This window comes from Uloborus diversus, chromosome 7 (genome assembly GCF_026930045.1).
Source record: "Uloborus diversus isolate 005 chromosome 7, Udiv.v.3.1, whole genome shotgun sequence".
NCBI lineage: Eukaryota > Metazoa > Arthropoda > Arachnida > Araneae > Uloboridae > Uloborus > Uloborus diversus.
This window is the reverse complement of record NC_072737.1, coordinates 69,943,121-69,966,120: the sequence shown is the minus strand read 5'-3', so window position 1 is coordinate 69,966,120 and position 23,000 is coordinate 69,943,121. Positions and strand designations below refer to the sequence as shown.

At 31.6% G+C, this 23,000-nt stretch overlaps 2 protein-coding genes across 3 annotated transcripts in view; one reads left to right on the top strand and one right to left on the bottom strand.

Moving 5' to 3' along the window:
• LOC129225705 (dixin-A-like) overlaps nt 1–2,986 on the top strand; it is a 42,025-nt gene extending 39,039 nt beyond the window's left edge. For both annotated transcript variants that reach the window (XM_054860184.1, XM_054860183.1), the window contains one exon: nt 2,801–2,986. In XM_054860184.1, coding sequence (XP_054716159.1) covers nt 2,801–2,875 — 75 coding nt within the window. In that variant the 3' untranslated portion in view covers nt 2,876–2,986. The remainder of the gene's footprint in view (nt 1–2,800) is intronic.
• A 2,835-nt stretch (nt 2,987–5,821) lies between these two features.
• The window catches only part of LOC129225611 (TBC1 domain family member 23-like), a 48,374-nt gene continuing 31,195 nt past the window's right edge, over nt 5,822–23,000 (bottom strand). Inside the window, exons 9-17 of the mRNA XM_054860077.1 lie at nt 21,365–21,481; nt 19,907–20,005; nt 19,126–19,339; nt 17,588–17,724; nt 14,997–15,082; nt 10,967–11,043; nt 10,200–10,335; nt 9,892–10,043; nt 5,822–7,913 (exon numbers count right to left, since the gene is read on the bottom strand). Of these exons, the coding sequence (XP_054716052.1) occupies nt 7,777–7,913; nt 9,892–10,043; nt 10,200–10,335; nt 10,967–11,043; nt 14,997–15,082; nt 17,588–17,724; nt 19,126–19,339; nt 19,907–20,005; nt 21,365–21,481 (1,155 nt within the window). The 3' untranslated portion in view covers nt 5,822–7,776. The remainder of the gene's footprint in view (nt 7,914–9,891; nt 10,044–10,199; nt 10,336–10,966; nt 11,044–14,996; nt 15,083–17,587; nt 17,725–19,125; nt 19,340–19,906; nt 20,006–21,364; nt 21,482–23,000) is intronic.

The following is a 23,000-nucleotide window of genomic DNA, read 5'->3' as shown; positions in this document are numbered from 1 at the left end:
GGGGAGCATATACATTCAATGCAGTTAAATCCGGACTAGTGAATTGTATCATTAAATATAGGAAATCCTTAAATCGGTAATTGTTAAATCAAAGTTATACTGTATTAAAAGTAGAACATTTTTGACCAAGAAGATGAGACGATAGTCTGAGAGAGAGGAGGTAAAGAAACAGCAAAAAGGTTATCGATAAAGGGTTGTATCGAAACCTATTCAGTATGAGAAACGAGAACATCATTAAAGGGAATGCAATTATCCTGTTATTTCTCACAAGAGAATTGAATATGAGGATCAATAGAGATTAAAATAGATAAAATCTCATTATTCTCAAACTGATTATGGTTCACAGGAACAAAATGATCACCAACATACCGAACGTAAAATTGAAGCTGCAGTTTTTGGAACAGTTGAACCTCAAAATAATGTGTAAATATCACTAAGAATGGGGTTAATAAGATTTCCTGTAGCCAGACTGTCTAACATAGAAATAAAAAGTCCCATTAAAAAAAAGAACATTGTTTTAGACAGGTACTAGTAAGGAAAATTAAATCCTCAATTTCCTTAGAGGTGAAATAAAATTCAGAAAATCTTCTTTGAAGACATAACTATGAACCTTTGATGTTCTTAAATAAAGAGTTAACATCAAAAGAAGTCATGAAAGAATTATTCAAAACGAAACAATGAATTTTTTGAACTAAATCTGCATAATTTTTAATAGTGAATAAATTATGACTTCTAAGAGGAGAAAACACAGAAACTAAATATTTTGCTAGTTTCTAAGAAGCCATACCAATATTGAAAACAATTTGCCTGAATAGAATATCAGCATTATGTACCTTGGGTTAAGCATAAAATCTAGCACAATTAGCAATAGATAGAATAACAGAGCGTTTAACATTTAAAAGAATAGACAGGACAGACTTGACAGCAGAAGAAATAGTTTTGTAACTCCTTATCACTAGGATCTTTAGAAATTTCCAAACATGGACCAGACCAGAAGAAATCAAATCATTAGTTTTATCAACATAATATGATCTGTCAAGAACAACAGTTTGACTATTCTCTTCAGCTTTGATAACAGCTAGATCAGAATTAGAAATTAAATCCTTAACACAATGACTAACAGCATCAGCAAAAACAGGTTTAGAAATTTTCGAGTTGAAGTTAATATTAGAAGCTATAAAATGCCGAACCAAATCTTTTTGAGAGGAAATTAAGGCACCAAATTTGAAAGTTTTCTCAAAAGGGACAATAAGCTCAGAAAAAGAAGGTTTAGCTTCCACAGCAAAATTAACATTATATTTCAGAGCAATTATATTTTATTTAATTTGAAAATTGTTTTAGGAACACTAAGATTAACAAAAACTTTCTTATTAACAACAGGGAAATTGTCAGGAGATAAAACCTGAAAAATTTGACAGAGCTTAGCCAATTTCTTTTTTCAAAACCATTTGATGCTTCTCAGAGGAATGAAGAGTTCTAGACGAAGAATTTCTGTCAATAGCCTCTAAGTCAGAAATAGAATTTGTAACAGATAGATGCAAGTCATAAAGTTCATGTTCAATAAACGATAGACGCTTTCTAGTTTCCTAGATCAAAACTTCAAGCAGAGCTAATTTTGGCTACAAGATTACTTTATCGATTTTAACAGAAGGTCCTAAATTTCATTTCAAAGAGATAAAATTCGGAATAATCTTGCGCCTACACTTCTGAAGAAATTTTAGATGGTTCATAAAACGTAACTTCTTAATAAGGGGATTGTAAAAATATTGATTTGAGACATAATAAAAACCAGAAAAAATAAAAAATAAGCACAAGCAATTACTAAAAACATTAGGAAACAAAGAGAAATAAAAAAATAAAGCAATAAGTCAAAATCTAAGTACAACAACACAATCAAAACTCAAAACATGAAGAAAGACAAGCAACAATAAAATTAAAAATTTTAAACCCCCCCCCCCCCCCCCCCCCCGACTGAGTCGCAACTGTAGAATCAAGAGGGAAAATTGAAAATTCTTTTAAAAGCCTTATATTATTAAAAATCTATGTCAAGTATTTTGTTTGCTATTAAATAGAAACTGGCAACATATAAAAAATTTTAAATCATTGCGTTTTATTTCCTTGTCGGCCAACAATGAATTCGGCTATTAATCGTGTGAATAAAAGCTTAGCCATCATTAAAATTTGCTTTAAAAAACGTTATAATTCGAATTCTATGAAACATGGAAGTTCCAAACACATTCTACCAGACGCAGGAAAAAATTCTCTTTATTTTGGTATTAAATTTAAAAATTTTTAACAATATTTTCAATGCAAAAATTGCGAAAAACCTTTTAAAGGTTTTTAATTAATATCTTCGTTAATGTCATCCAACCTAGCTAAGAATACTCTTGATCAACTCTCCTTTCAAACAAGTTTTCATTTTCAAAATCGGTCCATCCGTTTTAGGCGCTAGAGTGCGACAGACCAACAAACAGACACATCAAATTTATAACCCCCTTCCTTTGTGTTGAAGGTTAAAAACAGGAGAATGCAAATGTAAGGCCCCTTCGAGACACAAATAAAGTTATGAAGATAAATAACCCTTGTGCTTGAAAAGTAAAATAAGAAATAGTATCAACGTTTAATTACACAAAATAGTATTAAATAACCCTAATTTCTACTGCTTACTCTAGATTTTTAACTTGTATTAGGATTATACTGTACAATAGAATCTTGAAATTCCATTTTTATTCTTTTTCCAATGCTGATCAAATAACAAAAATGTCTTAAGATGAAGAAACATATTTTTTTTTTCCAACAGGTATTGCATGATGATGACATTTTGCCTGGTTGGGATTCAAAAATTGTAGCATGGATAGAAGAAGATTGTAGTTGATACTTAAACAAATATAGATGTTATTCTATGTTTTATTAAATTATATTTGTTTTGAATATGTACAGATTTTTTGAAAGTATTTTTAAACAAATAAATTTATAAACATCGTAATTTCACTAGTTATTTCTCTAGTATAAAAGCTTCACCCAGTCAGTGGCGTAGCTACAGTGTTTGCCGCCCGGGGCGGTTTCTCAATTTGCCGCCCTTTTGTTGTGAATAGCTAACACTTCAAACTGTCAAGACTGTTGAAATTAAAACTAGAAGTTTAATTAAAGAAAAAAAAGGCATAAGTTTTTTCACATACTTATTAAAGAAAAAAAAAGAGGGGGAAGGGGGCCACACTTGGAGAAAATTGCTAAATTTATGTAAAAAATTTCGAATATTGAGGCAGTTTTGCTGTAAGGGAAGGGCAAGGGCGAGTTGGGTTTGCTTTCGATTTTTTCAAAACTGAAGTCTCATTAGTGTTTCTTTGTTGACATTAGGGGATCGGTGGGCACCGCAAGGAAATGTTCCAAAATGAATGTTTTAAAATGCAGCTTATGCTACTTTGTGGAGAAGTTAAGAAAATTGGGAATGGTCTGATACTCAATTCAAAAACTTTCAGCTCTGAAAAATGCAATTTTACGCTTTCTTTGGTAACACAATTGCATGAATATTCTAAGACAGTTGTAAGCATTAGGGGAGGGAGAGGCGCTTAGGCTCTTACTGAAATATTTTTTTTAATTGAAATCAATTTTAACGGCATCTTTGGTGACTTACTGGATTGGGAAAGATTCATCTTCCTTTGAAATTTGTTCAGCACCAAAGTCTCAAAAACGCAATTCTAGGCTATCTTTCGTGACGTTAAAGGGATAATGGCTTTAAAAATGTTGTGAAGCCAGGCGACTCTCTAATGGAAACTTTCCGTGATTGACGTCCAACTTTAGACTTTATTTGATATTGATAATGTTTGGAGCAAAAGGGGGCAGAGAGAGGCTTCCCTCCCAAAAACTTTCTTCGAGCTGAAGTTCATTTTAGGCTATCTTTGAAAAGGAGGAATTAGCGAGCTCTCCCACTCACGCACATTTTTATGTGTGAAATTTTAGGCTACCTTTCGGGACGTTAGGAAAAGTTCTGAGGAGTTCGGCTTTCCTTCTTCGGTAAATTTTCAAAATTGGAAGTTTCCAAAACGCAGTTTTAATCTTCGGAGACTTTAGATACAGGGGGGGGGGGTGATTAAGGTATCTTTCTCGAAAAAATTCCGAAACTGAAGTCCTAAAAACGTATTTTAAGCTATTTTTGACCACGTTAGGAGATAAAGCATAGTCAAGGTTCAAATGCTGTTTTCAAAAAATGATATTGAAGAATCAAAGTTTTAAAAACGTAATTTTAGGCTATATGTTGAGGCCTTAGAAGAGAGGAGTTTTCTCCAGGAAAATTTTCAGAATTAAAGTCCTAAACATGCACCTTTTGGCTGTGTTTGCTACGTTAGAGGAAAAGACAGGATTCAGGGTTCTACCCAGAAATTTTTAAACATTGAGGTCCAAAACCGTATTTCTAAGCTATCTTTGGTGACATCAGGAAAAAAGATGAAACATTAGGGAGCACTCCTTCCTAAAAACATTTTGAAACTATCTTTCAAGCAGTTAGACTACAGAGTGGAGCTGGGAGAGGTTCCCAACCGGAATTATTTGAAACTGAATATGCTAAAAAACAATTTTAGAATATGCTTGGTCAAGTTGAGGGACCAAACCAAATGTTGAAAAATGAAATTCGCTCACCTTTCATAAGGAATAGACTAATATGCGATCCAAAGTTTTCGGGAAGATTTTCTACTCTCAAAAGCGAAAAACAGAAATCCCTTTTACTTTCGAAATAGAGAACTCTTGTAATGAATGAGAAATCGAAGTAAACCCTGCAACATATACAGCCACCCATGTGATGAGCAAAAGATTGTTTCGTGTACCATTTTTCACCCCCCCCCTCCCTTTCTTACTCATGTCACCATTTTCTTAAAGTTAAAAAAAAGGTTATTTTCCACTAGGAGGTTTTCAAAATCTCTCTTAAAATTCAGCGTTAACTCTTTCTTACAGTGAAAAATGTAAAACTTCATTGTTTTCTTCCTCCTGGAGTTAACTTCCACAGTCTAAAAAAAACATTGGTCCCATGACTGTCCACTGCCACCCCCTCAGAAACAAAACAAGGAATTTTACTGATATGCTATGAAGGAAGACTTTTGAAAGTTTTTTAAAGAAATCAGAAAGTATTGTATGTATTTTTAATTTGGTAGTGACACAAAAGGCTTAAAATTCGAAGATTTTCTTTTTGTCTGCAGTAACAGATTAAAACCATAATTTATATTTGAAAAATACGTTTTTTTCCACATCAAAAGAGTTAATTTGCCGCCCCTCGAAATGTGCAGCCCGGGGCGGACCGCCCCTCCCTAGCTACGCCACTGCACCCAGTACAAAATTATAGTTTTCAACAAGTCTTTTTCTTTAACTGCAACACTTTGATGAAATTATAATTTTGTAGTAATTTGCATCTAATGGTTCAGCTAATTTTTACCAAACGATCTTAATTTTGACGGTTGTGCGATCGCAATTATCAAACTTCATCTTTGTGCTTAGTAAACTAATCAAGGTGAAAAGTTTCTACTGAACCACTCCATGTCAAGTGACCTAGTGATCTCCACCTGACCATCTCCAATTTTAAGGAAATTTCAGAGATGCATGTACCCATGTCTTAGAAACTGACGCACGCAAATTTTCAACTACCAAAATCCAAATCCATTATGTTGTAGAGAAGTCAATAAAAAAAAAAAAGAAATAGTTGAATTAATTTATTCTTCTGGGAAGGGCCGGCCCAAGACCCCTACCTCCCCCCCCCCCTTTCAAAGAAAAAAAAAGTCCACTGATGGATGGCAGTAAATATGTAGCCAAGAACACATACTTTTAATTAGATAGAGCTTTATTCCAAAATAAATAAAATTATAAAAACTTTTTACATTTTCAATGTAAACATCATTTACATATTTCATATATTTTTACATCAAGTGTGAAGGTATACTTTGTAAACTTGATCATAACAGACATAAATATTTTTTTCAGTTATAACTGGGAGTTGAATTGCGTAAAGACAGAACATATTTTACTGTAAGAATGATGTGTGTCCATGTCATCTCTCAGATTTTTCTTTAATTGCTGAAAGGAGAAAACAAAAGAGAAAGGAAAAAAAAAGCTGTATGCAACATTCTTTTAAATTCAGCTCTTAGGAGCCAGAATTTTTTGGGGGGATCCAGACAAATTATTTCTCCAAGTTTGAAGGCAAATTCAGCGTAACATGTCTTCTGAAAGATTCTAGTTCTGATAAAAACTAGTCGTCAAGTTATTTTTTTAGTCGCCCAGGCTTTGTCAGATCCTGTTTCAAACTCTGATAAAATTCTTTTTTTGTTTTATGAGAACATTATAGTGAAGAGGAAAAGTAAAGCCAATAAATAATATGTGAAATGTTTGTAAAGTATTTGACTGAGTGTAATGCAGTTATAATCTATATAAAAAAAAAGTCTGATCCAGTGTCCATATAATACTAAATGCCTATCACTTTCTTGCTTTTAATACAGAACAAAAATGAACTCAAAATGAGGACTGATCAATGTTGGTATGGAGGCCACTGCCATCTGTTGAAGGTATTAGAAATTATTAGTGAAGAAAACAATTGGTTAATTTCTACATTTAAATTTTGAAATTAGCCAATTAACTATTTGACTGAATTATTTGGATCCATTTCCAACCAACGCCTTTCTCGGATTGCCGCTAGGTAACGCTGTCCTCCGTACCGGAAATCAACATTGACAGAAGTTCACTTTTTGAGGCAAATGTGATAGGCATTTAATGTTATGAAGGCGTTGGTTTAATCTAACTACTTTGTTCTTTCTTAGGCATTACTGGCTGATTGATGCCTAGTGACTCAAAACATTTCCATCCACTTATGTTAAATTTTTAAAAAACGGCAGGACTTATATTCAGAACATATTTTTCAATTGCCACAGCTGAGAATATTATCAGATAGTTTAAAATTTGAAATCAAGGTTTAGAAAAAATCTTATCAGTGCATGTAGTTTTCTGGGTATTTGTATGTTATAAGAATTTTTTTCATTGTTATTGCATTGCTTAGGCAAACAAAACAAACTTTTGAACAATAAAACACTTATAAATTGCCAATGTTATATAATGCCCTTTTTCAAAGATTATTTTAATACACTATTATATTTAAGTATCCATAATTTTTGACAATATTTTTAAAGCACTGCTAAATCAATATAATAACAATAATATTTGCTTTTAATGAAGCAATACAGCATTTCGGTGGTACTGTAAGAAAAAGTTGAAACTCTAATGGATATAAGAAACACATATAAAGTTTTACTTTTTAAACTATTCTTCATTATAAAACAATATTCAAATTTGGAATGTATATTTACAAAAAAAAAATGCACAAGACTAGAACTAACTCAATTGCTTTTTACAAGAAACTTACAAATAAGTTTGTAAATCCAACATTTGGCAGGTGTATTCCCAATAAAATGATACTAGGAAACATACTTTAACACAAGTTTGCACTTAAGTGTACTGGAAAAATTGTTTAAAACAAAATATCAACTTGGAATGAACCCATGAGTGGAAGATCACTGAAAAGTTAGCATTTCAATAACATAGCCTTTAAAGAAATATTGATCTTACAAAAACGAAATTATTAAAATGACAATCGCGATAAAGTACACTTTAAAATCTGACATTTTAAAAATAATTTCAGAATGAAAATAAGGTATTCTAACTTACGTACGATAATGTACGGCATTATAACATGGATGTAATTGTGTGGAAACGAAAAATAAAGTTACTCAGTGCTCATGAGTAAAATCAGGATTGACTATTGGATGAATTATTTTCACTAATGCCGTAGATTCTATATTTGATAAGACTAGTAGCATCTCCTGCTTTTGGAATGAGTAAGTGCACCCTAGAATTAATAAGAAGACCATCCTCTTCCGTATGGCCTAAAATAAAAATCAAGGGAAAATTAATAAATGGAAATACAGTATAACTTCAATTTAATGATACATTTCACTGGTCTAGATTTGACCACATTGAATCTCTAAGCTTCTCGATTTAACAATATCCTTGATTTAACGATAACTTTTTCCACTACCTTGACAACCCTAAAATCAGGTATATATTGTAGACAATGCACAGTATGCAGGTGAAGAGAGACAATAGCGGGGCAAAATGATAAAGTAAAATATTGTATGCAATTTGCAGCACTTATCTGGAAATGTTTTAAACCTGCTATTAAACATATAGTTGTTCAGTCAGAAAATAGTTATCCCCATAGATCAAGGTGCATGATCATATAAGCCAAAGTCGAAATTTGATACTCATAGGTCATATTATGCTGCATATTAATGCAATAAAATGATAAAGTTATTGTTTCAAATACAGTCAGAGCAGTGCTTATTAATTTATATTGGGCATTTTTTTAATGCATAATCTATTAAAAATAAGTAATAAAAATATTTACATTTTTAAAGTAATAATAATACTTTGTCTCGCATATGTGCTGGACAAAGTGAAATAGTTTATTATATTTATTTATTTATTCAGTTAGTTGGGAAATAAATAAATAATTAATCCATTAATTTGTTTCACTTACTTATACATTTTTTTATTTATTGAAAGAATTATTTTTAATAACCAAACAGAAAAATATTTCACTAGATAAAAATTCCAATTTGTTTTATTTATTTATTTATTTATTTATTTTTTTTTTTTTTTTTTTTTTTTTTGCCCTGTGTATCGCAAAGTGATAATTTTCCATTTTTGTTGAAAGTACAAATTACATGCTAAAAGCAAAAGATGATGATTCAAGATCTAATATAAAACTAGCTGCCTACAAGCCCCAAGCAGTAAAACTTCTGTTTATGCTTCACACTATTTCTGTTCAATATAAACCCATGATTTGATGAATAATATAATATTGATAACAGTACACTTGCTCTACTGGGATAAACTATCAATATTACAGGTTAAATGTAATCAGCTACCATATAAATGTTCTACTACTCATTTGTTGATCAATAAAATTTAAAAAGCAAAAGTATGCTCAGAGAACATTGTCCAAATAATAGTGTTATTTATTTATTTATTTATTTATTTTCTATTATATTTTTTTATTTATTTTTTTGCTAGCGAGAAAAGTTGTGGTTTTGCATTCAGGGTTCCAAAACTTGAGTTACTTCTACCCTTAATTCACTAAAAGATTTAATTTGCTTCCAAATATTGATTTCCTAATTTTAATCCTCCAGTAAAATTGATATGATTTCTCTAGTTACTTGAAAATAACATAGGTGTTCATTTCAACTGAAGTTATGAGGATTTTTAAAATTTTTTTTATTCTAAAATAATGGGTCTGTGTATTGGGTCTCTCTGTGAACCATTTCCATCCTACAAGCGTTGGCACCTCTATCGGCATTTAGCCATTACCACGATATAGATTACAATTGTGATGCATTGGATTTTGACTCTTGGTTGCTCAATTGAATCAATATTTCTTGACAGGGTTTTTTTTTTTTTTATTATTTTTTGATACAGTTCTGAAACAGCTTTTGATAAATGTAAACAAAAAGTTTTTATTTAATGCAAGAAAAGCCTAAAATAAAATTTCATTTCAGATAAAGAAAGACAGGTCCGCTCAACTTATATTTAAACAGATAAAACTTTAAACTGTATTAATATATATTTTCAAAACTTACAGCTGCAAGAGCACAGTTAGCACTTTCTTTATAAAAACACTTTCAGGGATTTTTAAATATTTAAACTATTAAAATTAAAAATAAACCAAAATAAAAAGAAAATTAAACCAGTAGCAAAAAAAAAAAAACTATTTCCTAAACACTAATGCAGTTTAATGTTACTTTAGAAAATTTTGTTAAAAATTAAGGAAATATGTTGCTGTTACAAAATATAAAATCTTATTACCATAAGCAAACGTAATCCACTCTGGATATTTCCGCTTGCTTGTAATTTTAACTATTGAAGTAAGAGGATGTGTACCAACAATATGAGCGTATCCTTTCTTTTGTCGATTGGTCCTTAAAATGTACATATGCGTTTCTGTGACAATCAGATAACTGAAAAACAGGGCATCAAGCATACATTTCAATAAATACCACACTAAATGAATGTTTGTATAAAACACATGAAACACCAACATCATTCTTATGTACAAATATCACTTTATTATTTTAACATTCAGAAAGAAGGATCAAAATTAAATTAAATATTACCCTGGATATCTTATTTCTACATCTTTAATTTCTTCACATTCAAACTTTCCTATCACACCTGGCTTATTTAACCAGGTCTGGATATTAACTTCTTCATACGAAACTTCTTCCTCGGATTCTGTAAATTTGTCGGGATCTGGAACGGAAAAAAGAATTAACAAACAGTTGAATTTGTTTTCTTTCAGCACAAGGGGGAAAAAAACGAAGACAGTGCACTTTGCTACAGTTTATTTCATTGCTAACAGAAACTACAGGAAAATAAACAAAAGAACATGAAAATATTCTAAAGTCACATGGGCTGCACTAATTCAGTTACAGGCTCCACATGAGAGAGGTTAGGGGGTACAGAGTAACAGGGCACAGGTAGAAAAAGGGCATGGCGCGAGATTAAAACTTATTATAAATCTATATACCTCTAGGTATGACAAAAGTGGAAGGGGGCCCACAGTTTGATATAGTAAAAGGGCTTTTAAGACATGTGGGGGATATGAATTCAGTTCTTAATATCGTTGCCTCAGAGCAACACTAAGACATCTAATCCCAGAAATAACACTAAAATATCTGACTGTTGTTCTGAGGCGCAATATATTCTAAATAATATACTGCGGTGTTATATAGCAGATCAGTTAAAAATATTAATTTTTTTTAGTTTTACAAATCAGTAATGAGTGTTTATCTGACACTAATGATTTAATACTGCTTCTGTACTCATTCACTTGTTATATAGATCCAAGATTTTAACATAAATAAAGTGATTCTATAACTACCTTCATCATCTCCTATGCTAAAAACAGGTGCCATGCCTCTATAGCGTTTTCCTAATCGATCACTGCTGCTAACATGCCTATAAACAAACAAAATGTATATATATTAGGGTGGTCCTTAAAAAAAACCTTTTGCCATTTTTATGCAGCATCCTCTCATTTTGGTTTATGCCCTAAATTAAGACTTCCATATAAATTACAGACTTAAATAAATTTCAGGGGTCGCTACTTCAATAATTTGATTAAATTTTTCATCTGATAAACCCATAATATATATCAACTAGTCGACCCGTGCGGAACTCCGCACTGTATTTCGAATCGTTTCATAAGGCATATCGCTCTTTAAAAATTTCAAAGAAAGAATATTATGAAGAAAAACCGAAAAAAGTAAACGGAAAAAAGCAAGCGCACAAGAGAAGGCATGTAATTTGAAGACATCAGTAACAAAACCTCGTTAAATACAACGTTGTGATAATTTGATCATCGTTCCCCTTTTGGTTGTACGTATTTTCCATGCAAATATAAATAACATTAAAATTGTGGCTGAGTGACACGTGAAAAATCAGTAATTTTGCATGAAAAAACAGGTTGTGGCAAATACAGTCCTGCCCATGTAAGCATCTGACGAAAAAAAAGAAACATTAAAGAGATATTTAGTGGCACGGATTTGAGCTGGCGCCATTCTGATTAACAGTACGACGCTCCAACAGACCTAGCAACTGTGCCTTCCTTTTCGAATGCTATTCATTGAAGGAATGCGTAATAAAACACAGTAAAAAAGTTTTTCGCCAAAAAAAAATATAATAAGATCATGCGTCTATGTTTTGTCATTAGCCAGCATGATACGATTTAAAATTATTCGTAAAACATGGAATTTGATTAAAGAATGAGGTTGATCTCACGTAGCGATTGAAACAAACATTCTAGAGAAGTAATAAATTCGGTTGAAAAAATAAGTGTTTTTATTTTTGAATATTCAACAATTTCCCATAGCAGGCTTCTTTAACCTGTACGGCTTAAGAGCTCGCACTTGTTTTTCTTTTAATTGAACACTTAAAATTCAAAACCAAAAAAGTTGAACTGAGTCCGTTTTTTAAGTGTAATTTTTCGAACGTAGACAAAATGTTTTTTTTTTATTCAGCCCAAAGCAGAGGAGTAGAAAATGATTTTTTACTAATGAAGTTGATAATAATTTTAATGTTTTATATCGTATTCGAATAAATAATTAAAGATTTACTGGTTGAAACTCGTAGTTTTAATTTGGCGTAGTATTTTTTCATTTGTACAAAGAAAACTGCTATTAGAAAAATCTACATTTCAGCATAGAATGAAAATGTTTTTCTGCACAAAAAGGATTCCCTTGAGGTATATCTAATACTTTTTTTTATGCTTACATTATGCTCAGTGGTCTGGACGGAGTCAAAGCTTAAAAAAAGGGAAGAACACCCTTCGATTAGCAGTCAACTTATCTGAACGATAACTGTAGCTTGCATAAAGGAGTCGAAACACCAAATGGCATTCCCACTGCATTTATTTTATTACGTGTGTTATCTGTTGTATGTTATGAGTACATGTAATGCGTAATATTACTGTAAATTTGCTGTTATGTCGGACAGCCCGAACTGGCACGAAGTTCAGACAGTTTATAGCCGAACGCTCTACCGAAAAAAAAACCCACAGGTAATTTTAAATTTTTTTTCTTGCCGAGAATTGTTTTTATTTTTAAAATTTTTTACAATTTGTTATCGCAGGCTGTTTGAACCGGTATGACTTAGATGGCAGCACGTGTTCATCATTTAACAGCACGGTTAAAATACAAAATAATTTAAACTAAGTTCTTTTTTAAGCGTAGCTTTTCAAATGTAGTAAAAATGTGATACGTTATTTGTTTTTTTTTGCAAAAAGAAGAAAAATATATATATTACCCTTTAAATTGAGGAAGTATTTTTTTTATTTGTACAAAGAGTCAAAAACTCATTTGAAGAATCTATATTTCAACATACGATTTATTATATTTTACTGAACAAAAAACAATTCCAATGTAGTCTGAAATCTTAAACCTGATACTTATATTTTCGCTTACATTATGCTTTAATTTTCTTCCCGGAGCCAAAGCTTAAAAAAAAAAACCTTACAATAGAGTACCAATTTAGCTCCGTGTTGCATCAAGTTTTCATAACAGCTACGAACATTTCTACCTCATGTATTCCCTCATATTTTTTATTCATTGTTCACGTAATGCGCGATATTTTTCTAATTTTTTGATACAGATTGTCCGGACGTGGGCCCGAACACGCATTCTCCTGGTTACCAGTCGAACGCTCTGCCGATCAAGCTATTCAGCTCTGTCGGTAACAGTGCAAGTTAAAGTTATAAATTTAACCAAAAACCTCATTCTGGTTCCTTAAAACAGGTTTTTTTTGCCCGAAAAAACAATTTTAGACTGTGGGTCTATTTTTCGTCAGTAGCCTGCACGATAAGCTTGAATATAAGGTGTAAATCAAAGAAATCGATCAAGAATTGAGGAAAATCGCGCGTAGAAACCAAAAACAGGCTACAGAAATAATATATAAGGATAAATACAGAAGAACTTTTAGAACTACTTTTAGAAAGTCAACTCATATTTAAATGTAAGTTTATGTGATCATAAGCTCAGTTGGCGAGTCTTCAACAGCAATTGTCTTGTGGTATTGTAATGTGGAAGAGGAAATCCCTTGAGATCTTTTCTACGTTTGACTGAGAGTTTCCCTGTTAAAAAATGGCTCCTGGGGGCGTAACCATGAGTGCCAACACATATGACTGAAGTATGAAACTAGCATGCCGTTAGGCTGTCATAGTGCTGAGAATCAATATTAGACGTGACTATCTTTCGTATATGATCACCCCACAACATCACTCCAGCTATGGGAGCGATATGCCACAGAAAAGTAAAAACACTGTTTGGGAGTTCACAACGGGTTCTCCATAAACATATAAAAATGTCATCATTTCCCAAATTTTGATCTGGATCCACTCAGTGGCAGTTAAATCCTGTCAAACTCAAAACAACTCCAAGTACAGAGATACTTCGTACAACAGTATCTCTGTACTGTTTATTAGGGCATTCTCACTCAATAACAGCATGAATGCCCTAATAAAGCCTTTGTTTTTCAGCAGCACACCGCATCCGCAGCTGGGGTGACATCATGGATGCCATCGTATACAAAACATGGTCACTCCTAAAATTGATTCACAACACTATGAGAGCCTAACAGTATGTTTGTGTCATGCTTCAGTCACATGTGTTGGCACTCATGGCGTAGCTCCCATGAGCCACTTTTTAACAGGATATTGCTCAGGGGACTTCCTCTTCCACATTACCAACTTCTCTGGCCTGAGTGATGCCCTCATTTGTCACAAATTGAGCACATCTGAGAAAACTTGGGACAGCAGATTGGGCAGCCTATGAGTTTGATCAAATAAGAGGCGCATTTACAATAACTGCGGACGAGATGACATAGGACATCGTAAAGGACTAATATGCCTCAATGCTTCACTGCATCGCCTCATACATCGCGCTAGAGATGGCTCAGCAGGGCACCTCTATATTTGGTCATTTTGTAATCATTTTCTTTGCATTTACATGTGTAAAATTTCGTTTTATTCTGACAACTCTTTCTCGGTGCATCAATTTTTTTTGTTATAGTATGTTTAAATATACAATTGACAAAATATGTATCATGCAAAACATGTTCTCTCAGTCCCATGCAACCATTGCAGAATTTGCTATTTACATTGATTATACCTAACAATAACTGCTTTCTCATTAACCAATCTCAAGCTATTCAGGCAGACTTCAGGTAAATCAATGGTACTGATTTAATGGGGTCTTGATTAATGAGGGTTTACTCGTTTGCTGTAGTAATAATAATTAATTAAATAAATAAGTAAAAGGTTTAATTTCTGACATACAAAAATAAAATTACAATACAAAACCAGTCCAAAAGTTCAGAAACATAATAATTAAAAATATTCTTTTACAAAATAAACTAACCTGTCTTCTTCTGTTTGTGGATTTGTGATATATTCCACAAGACGTTCTTTAACAAAATTACCTTTAAACTTAACAGCGGAAGCCAGCTACAAAAAAAAAAAAAAAAAAAAAAAAAAAAAAAACGTACAATTTTTGAATTTGATTTCATTATGTATTTTTAAAGCTATAATTCATTAAGATACAACTGTTGACCAATATTTTATAAGCACATAACATGTTTATAAAAATATTTTTATATGGAATAAAACTAAATATGTCACAAATCCTAGTGGAGCGGAAATGTTTTTTAAGTCAAAAATTAACTTACAAATTAAGATTACAAAATATTTTCTCTCCTAAACCCATGCAAAATATAGTTACTTATTAAATTGTTAACTATATCACCCTTGAAATAAATTTACTCATACCGGGCATTAAACTAGTGCAAGTTGTTAAGCTCAAACTCAATAAACAAATAAATAAACTATGGTAGTGGGTATATAAACACATTTAAGTATATAAAAGAATTAATTTCGAAAATAACACTATTTACGAGGGGTTCCAAAACTGGGTACTGTCAAAAGATGCAACAGTGTTGCCAGATTGGGGGAAATTTCTCCATTTTGGGGAAATCTTGCGCTCTCTGGGGAAATTTTGGGGAAATGGGTTTTGAGGGGAATTCTTTGGGGAAAAATTTTTTCTTGGGGAAAACCTGGAGGAAAAAAAAAATTGTAATAAAATTTGCATCATGACATCTGGTAGTTACATTGTTTGTATCAAACTGCGTTGGATTAGCTTTGCTCAACTTTATGGCATTCGCATTTTGTATTATGTTTAATATTATGCTATGGAATTTGCATTAATAGTTCTGCGTGAGTTACTAGTTGATACGTGAAACAGGCAAAAATAAGTCTGATGAAGAATGTTCTTGGATAAATATATACAAAAATCATAGTTTAAATGCACATACAGAAGCAGAGTAGTAAATGTGAGTAGAAAAAAAATATTTGGTTATTTTTTATCTCTCAGTCAGGCACTTGTATTTATGACTAGTGGCACCCGCACGGCTTTGCCTGTAGTAGAAAATTAAGAGGTATTTTGGTTCTCCTGTACATTTACAAATAATGCATGATAAATTTCTTGCCAATTGGCTTGCCCAAGTTACGGTTCCACATTATGATAACTTGGTAATTTAGTCGTCCATCTTATAATAATTTTGCTCTGGAAAATGTTCTTAAAATTGGAATAGAAAAAGGACAAAATCGAATTTCTGAAAAATCGCTTAAAGGTGCACACCCGCATGCTACAAACTGATTCTTTGACCAAATTTCATGAAAATCAGTCGAATGGTCTAGGTGCTATGCGCTTCAAAGAGATCCTGAAAGAGAGAGAGAGATCGGGAGAGAGAGACTTTCAGCTTTAATGTTAGTAAAGATAAAAAAAAAAAGATAAAGATAAAGACAAAAAAAAAACGAAAATGGGAAGAAAAAGAAAAAGTTGGGGAATTTTATAAGAAAATTTGGCCATTTGGGGGGAAAAAATTTTTTAAGAGACAAAAATAAACAAGGAAGTCGATTCATTTAATGAAAATATTAGTGGAAAAATAATTTTTGAATTTGGGGAATTTTGATAGAAAACATCGTTTTTTGGGGAAAATCGTTTTTTGGAAGGGAATTGGGGAAATCTGAGTTTGACCATCTGGCAACACTGAGATGCGAGGGGTGTCGTGAAGCGTCCATGGTATCAATAATACTTATATAGCAGAAATAGATTTGGGTGGTGTGAGAAAATTCAAATTCTTCGATGGCTACCATGAATCAGAAAAGTTTGGGAACCTCTGCTAAATATGCACTTTAATTTGCTGTCAATCATGCACTTTCCAACAAAAATGGCTTTCGTCTTTTTGGAATATTAAATAAAAATAACTAAAAATTATTTTTAAATTTTGTCACCTTATTTATTTACCTGGGTTTTCTTTTAAGTATTTTTCAGAAAAAGCATTATTTAAATTTCCAAGAAAATATATTTTACATAGATTCATTCATATTTTAAGATTATAGTTTTGCAAACAAAATTAAAAGTATTCCATACTTAATATTCCAATCGAAAAAAAAAAAATCTTCTCAAACTTTTAGAACATATTAGAATTTTTCTAATTTGTCAAATCATCCAAAATCTAAACAAGCAACAAAAAATTCATTCAGTTAAGTACTTTAAGTACTTAAACATGTGTTTTTATTACTTGAACGATTCTTAAACAGACAAAACAATATTAATAATAATTGAGCTTAGATAAAATCACATGAGTTCCCCTATTTTTGAACTTATACATAATTTTAATCATTGCGTGTTTGATTTAATCATTGCATGTTCAAAAGGTCATGTAAAAATTTGCGTTGGAGCTGAATGTGATATTAATTCCACTTTTGCTTGAAATTCTTTTGATAAGATATGTCTCTATGCCTTATCTGATATTATCCACTCCTCCACTCTGCTGAATTACAAAATATGCGAATACATTTTCAAATTTAAAATTACTATCAAACACATCAAAGAACTGCTGTAATGACATTTTCATGTAGTATAAAGGTATATCAAACAGATGTAAATACCTGGTCAAAAATAGATATGTCTTTTTCATTGGCACTTCCATTCACAGGTGTTTTAGACAAACAGACTAGGCAACTTTTGTAACAGTGAGATGCCAGCATCAAGTTAATGTCATTGGGCGGAATAATTTCATGTAATGCTAAGGAAATAGCCAAACTTCATTAAGTTGAAAAAACTGGAATACAATAAAAATATTTGCATATTTGCATGAAGTAAGGCAAGAAGGGGGGGGGGGGAGGATCATTATTTTTACAACCTATCAGTATAATCTTACTTTCCCTTTTTCAATTACATTTGTTGCATATCTTTTAAAATGTAAAATTTTCAAATGCAAGATTTTGGATGCATTAACTGGATTGAGGTTGGCCAGCTCAACATGGCTGATCATTAGTAGCAGGAATTAGTAAAATTAGCGAAAGCTGAAGTAAACACCCCCCAAGTCACGTGACTCAACAACGACGAAGGGTTGAAATGTTTTGTATGAAACTAGTGAAAGAAACCTGATTCCTTCCACTGCTTTGCTTTAAAATCTATCACTTGACTTGTGGTCTTTGTTTTACAAAAAAAGTATTCATTCCCTCTATTTTATCTCTTCTCAATGTCCTCACCCCCCAAAACAGTGATATAATATGTAGTAAAGGAAGAGCAGGAAGGTAAGAGAAGTGACGGTTCCATAGCTGCATTGGGTTTTTGTAGCTCTTGGCGATGAACTGTTGTCACAGATACTTATTTGTATATTTATTTGTTATTAGTTGATTAACATCTGTAAATCTCAAAGAAAACATGAAGTTACCAGCCTGGCAACACCTTGCTTGATGACTCAACCCAGGATTCCTCGTTCACTGCAAGATTGACTGGCAACTGTCAACTTATGCGTACATTTTTAGGTGGAATTTCATGCATTTGTCTGGAGTCATTCCAAGCTTAAAAGCATCCGGATGTGATGTGTGTGTGTTTTTTTTTTTTTTTTTTTTTTTTTTTTTTTTTTTTGTGCCACTTTAAGAGATGGGAATTTGCAATGCATTAAAATAAGTGAGTACAATTCAAATAAATCCTGAAGTACCGGAACGGCAAGAATTCAATAGAAAAAATATTTATATGACAACAATTGATGCTCCCCATGTGTGCTTCCAAAAACTTTCTTTAAGAAAAAGTGCGTTTAATTGATGCAAGAAACATTTTTTACATAATGCACAATAATTTATAACCATTACTTTTTACATGTAAAATTTACAATTAAAGAAACAATAGCACTTTTGAAATTTATGTTGATAGTCAAAATACCCAGACAAAAATCTCTCTTCAAAAATTTTTTAAACATTTCTTTGCAGTCTCTCTTTCCCTACTTTCATATTCCCAGAGAGATTATAAGCTGGAAATCTTTGGTTTTAGTACAACTAACTAATAGAATGATATTAATAATAGTTAAACTAAAAGAAATTATTCGTACCAATAGAAAAAAATTTCTTTTGCAAATCACAACATACGTAAACAATGAAAGTTAAAAAACAAAAGTGATCTGATAAAATTTGTCACTAACCTGCATAGCCCCCTTGAGCTAAGCTTATGTAGCTTTGATGCTTTTGAAGGAAACTTGCAACAACCATGTACACATACTGATCTTCTTCTTCTCTTCCACTACCAACAAAGCAAATATGCTCCCCAGCTGCTACTGAACCAACTATATTAGCCTGCTTTTTAGCAGCAAAAAGTGCCTCAACTGCAGTACCAAAGGCCGTGGGTTCACGAAGCATCTAAAAAAATGATAATCATGCATTTTCAGCTACTTAAATATATCCTTGAAAAGCAAAAAAAGGTTAACTTAAAATAGCCTAATATCATACATTTTTTTAAAATTATCAATAACTTTCCATCTGGTTGATCAAAAAAAATTTTTAATCATATTTTATTTTTTTGTGATTTTTTTTAGAGAAGAATAAAAATTGAGTTTTAAATTTTAATCAAGTATTTATATAACATGTTTCAGAGTTGTTTCAGAGAGTGTTGGAACATAAGCAGATTTTCACTTCAAGTAATTTATCAGAGACAAGAAATTAGCTCAGATAAAAAAAAATCAATTTTATATTTTAAAATACAATACTAAATAAAATTAAATTAATATTCAGTCACTGAAAGAGGTTTTTATTTACTTTTCTTTTTATTATAAACAGAATCAATAAAATGCATAACAAAATACAATTCTAAATTCTATTAATAATTAGAAGTCAAACTATTTATTTATTTATTTGTTTGTTTTACTTATTTATTTTCGGTGAAATAGAATGAGATACAAAATGAAAAACAAGAACTGAATTGCATACCAGACTAGCATCTAGGTGAAAGGCAGTGGAAAGATGCCCAGAGTTATACTGATTAGCTGGACGGCAATCAACGACAAAATATTTTATATCACTATCTGCCTAAAAAAGCAAAGTTTAAAATTAATATTATTAACAATCAAATTATAAAAAAAAAGATATTAAATATAAAAAAACATTGTATGTATAAATACAGTAGGCTCTCTGTTTAACAATGCTCTATTTAACGACTTTCTTTATTTAAAGACAACTTTTCACAGTCCCAGATGGTCCACTGTCACGTTAAGAACGCTTTCTACTTAAGGACGATTCTTTGTGGTCCTTTGAAAGTCGTTGAACAGAGAGCCAACTGTATATTGATGAAATAAACAAAATAATGTGAACAAAAAGGATAAAAAAATGGACTTTACTTAACACATAACAGAAGCGAACACTTTTAAAACTCATTGCCAGTTTGACAAAAGAAAAAGTGATGCAAATGTTTTACCACAAAAGCTTACAATAAATTACTAAATTTAAGGCTAATCATGATCAGGGGCATGCACAGAAAGTTTGGGGCCTGTCACAGACTTTTCTGGACCCCCCTCCATAATGTTTATCACTATATTTCATACCTAGCTTTTAAAATACTGGGCTCCCCTTCAGGCTCGGGTTTGGGCCAATAGGTGTCCCTTCTCCCTCCCTATGCATGCCCCTGATCGTGATTATTCTGAGAAGCAAAAACTGATGTGAATACCATTTGTAGTCTATCAAATAATCTCTACTTTTTAAAAACTGAAAAGAAAAAGGCATATGAACTCACATACGCACATTAAGTTATGTTCTTGAAATGCAGTGTTTTGAGGAACTCTAAGACACTTTCCAACGACTGCAAAGCAAAATAAATATAGAGAATGGCACTTTTAAGCTAAAAAAAAAAGTAAAAAGAACAAAAACGCAACATAAAAGTGCCTTACGGTAACAATCCCTAATTTGTAGCAAACTGATGCAGAAGACTTTTAGTGATTCATGATAGAAATATTGACACAAAAAGAAAGAATGCAAACAATAACATAAAACAAAAGAAAAAATAAATCCTTGCCAAATTATCTGCAAAATATCGGTTTTAGAGATTCATTAGATCCACTTCATCTAGACACCTTTTAGTGGAATGGTTCCAGGTTTTGATTTTTTGTTCATAAATTCCCCCCTTCCCCACCCCTCGATTTTGACTTACACAGTTATGTTAGCAAGGAAAATTTGACAACAGTCAAAAAATAAAGTTCCAGCTCATTGAAGTTTGACTCACCGAATTTTCACTGTAAATGTTTCTTTTACCTTGTATTTCAGACAAGATTAGAAAAATCATTTAAATTCACAAGTTGAAAATCAAATTATGCATTAAAAAAACATTGATTTAAAATGTTTCATAAAAAAATAATTAAAGAAATCCACTATAAATATGTAGACACTGACACTTACTTTTGCGTAGCTTCTTGAAAGTAGGTCATCAACTGACACAGGTAAACATAAAGCTTGTGAGAGAAAGGAACTTTTTTTTTCATCATGCTTTCCTTCGAAGACTAAAGAATAATATTCCTAAAAGAACATTTGCATCTTAAAAATATCACTAATTGCGTCAGAAAGCATCAGAAAGAAGAAAAACTGAAGAATTAAGCCTAAGGACCTTTAACCTTCAAAATTTTCGACTTTCTGGAGAAAATCTATGTCATGCATTACTTAATTCTGAACAATTTGATATCTTTTTTATTACCATACACAAAAAACTTTTCGAGTTATTGTAAAAATGCATAAACTTTCCACATGGAGATTTATGTTAACAGCATTGCCGGTTTCCTGTTTTGCTTGCATGATATATTAGAAAGTTTCTTTTATATTTCCTAAAACTTTTCATGCATGTTTAGCTGGTTTATTTATTTATTTATTTATTTATTTATTTATTTATTTTTGATCTGAACCTAAATTCTACCTAAAAATGAAAGTTAATATTGGAAAAAAAATATTTTCACCCAAAATTTGGGAAAAATTTGATATTAAATTATGAAATTTCAAAAAAATAAATAATTTTAAAATAAATTTAGGTTTAGATCATAAAAATAAACCAGAAAAACATGCATTTAAATTTTTTATGAAAATATATAAGAAATTTTCTGAGATATCACACATGCAAAACGAGAAACTGACAAAACCGGCACCTGAGAAAAAGAGGCTTAAACAGCTACTCTTAACATAAATCTCTATGGGGAAAGTTTAAGCATTTTTACGATAACTTGAAAAGTGTTTTGCGTATAATTAACGGCGGTTCATGCCTTGAAAAAGTGAGGGGTCCAGATCAAGGGGGCTTCCCCACCCCCCGGTTCTTAAAAAAAGAGAGAATTTTTTTTAATATTTAAACTTTCTTAAAATGATTATTTGTGTTAAATATATAAAACTAAATTCATTTTAACCCATTCTATGATCAGCCCGAAACCCCTTAACGCGCATGCCGCAGATAACGAACGGAGTTGCTTTTTGCTACGTTGTAATAGCACTTTTTTCCCCATTTTGCTATCGGGATTTTAATGTTGTTTTTGCTGTTCAGCTTGCATTCGAAAATCGCTTCGCTTTATTAGCTTTTTGGCCCTGAATTAAATAGTGCAATAAAATACAAGGTTGCTAATATGTGCTGAAATATTCCTTAAATTTACACAGTACATAACGGGAAAATAAACAATAGAGGATAGGACAAAAAGCAATTATTTTTATAACACTAATTATTTTCTTCAATTGTTATTATTATTATTATTATTTTTTGCTTTTATCTCAGTATATCATTTTTTTTTCCTTTTATACACTTAAGAAATCTTAAGAACTGTTAAATGTGAGATGATCTATCTTTCAAAATGGCTCAACAAAGCATTCTTCAAACAATTGACTGATTGATCCAACCTGTGAGTTGGACCTGTTGAATGGACAAAACGCTTTACTAACTGTGGGAATGATATTCTAAGAGGATAAAAAGTATTCTTCGGTGCCTTTTGATACATTGTGACCCTTCAAAACGACCTATACACACAGAGACTGGTCGGTTCTTTTATCCTAATTCCGATGACTTTTA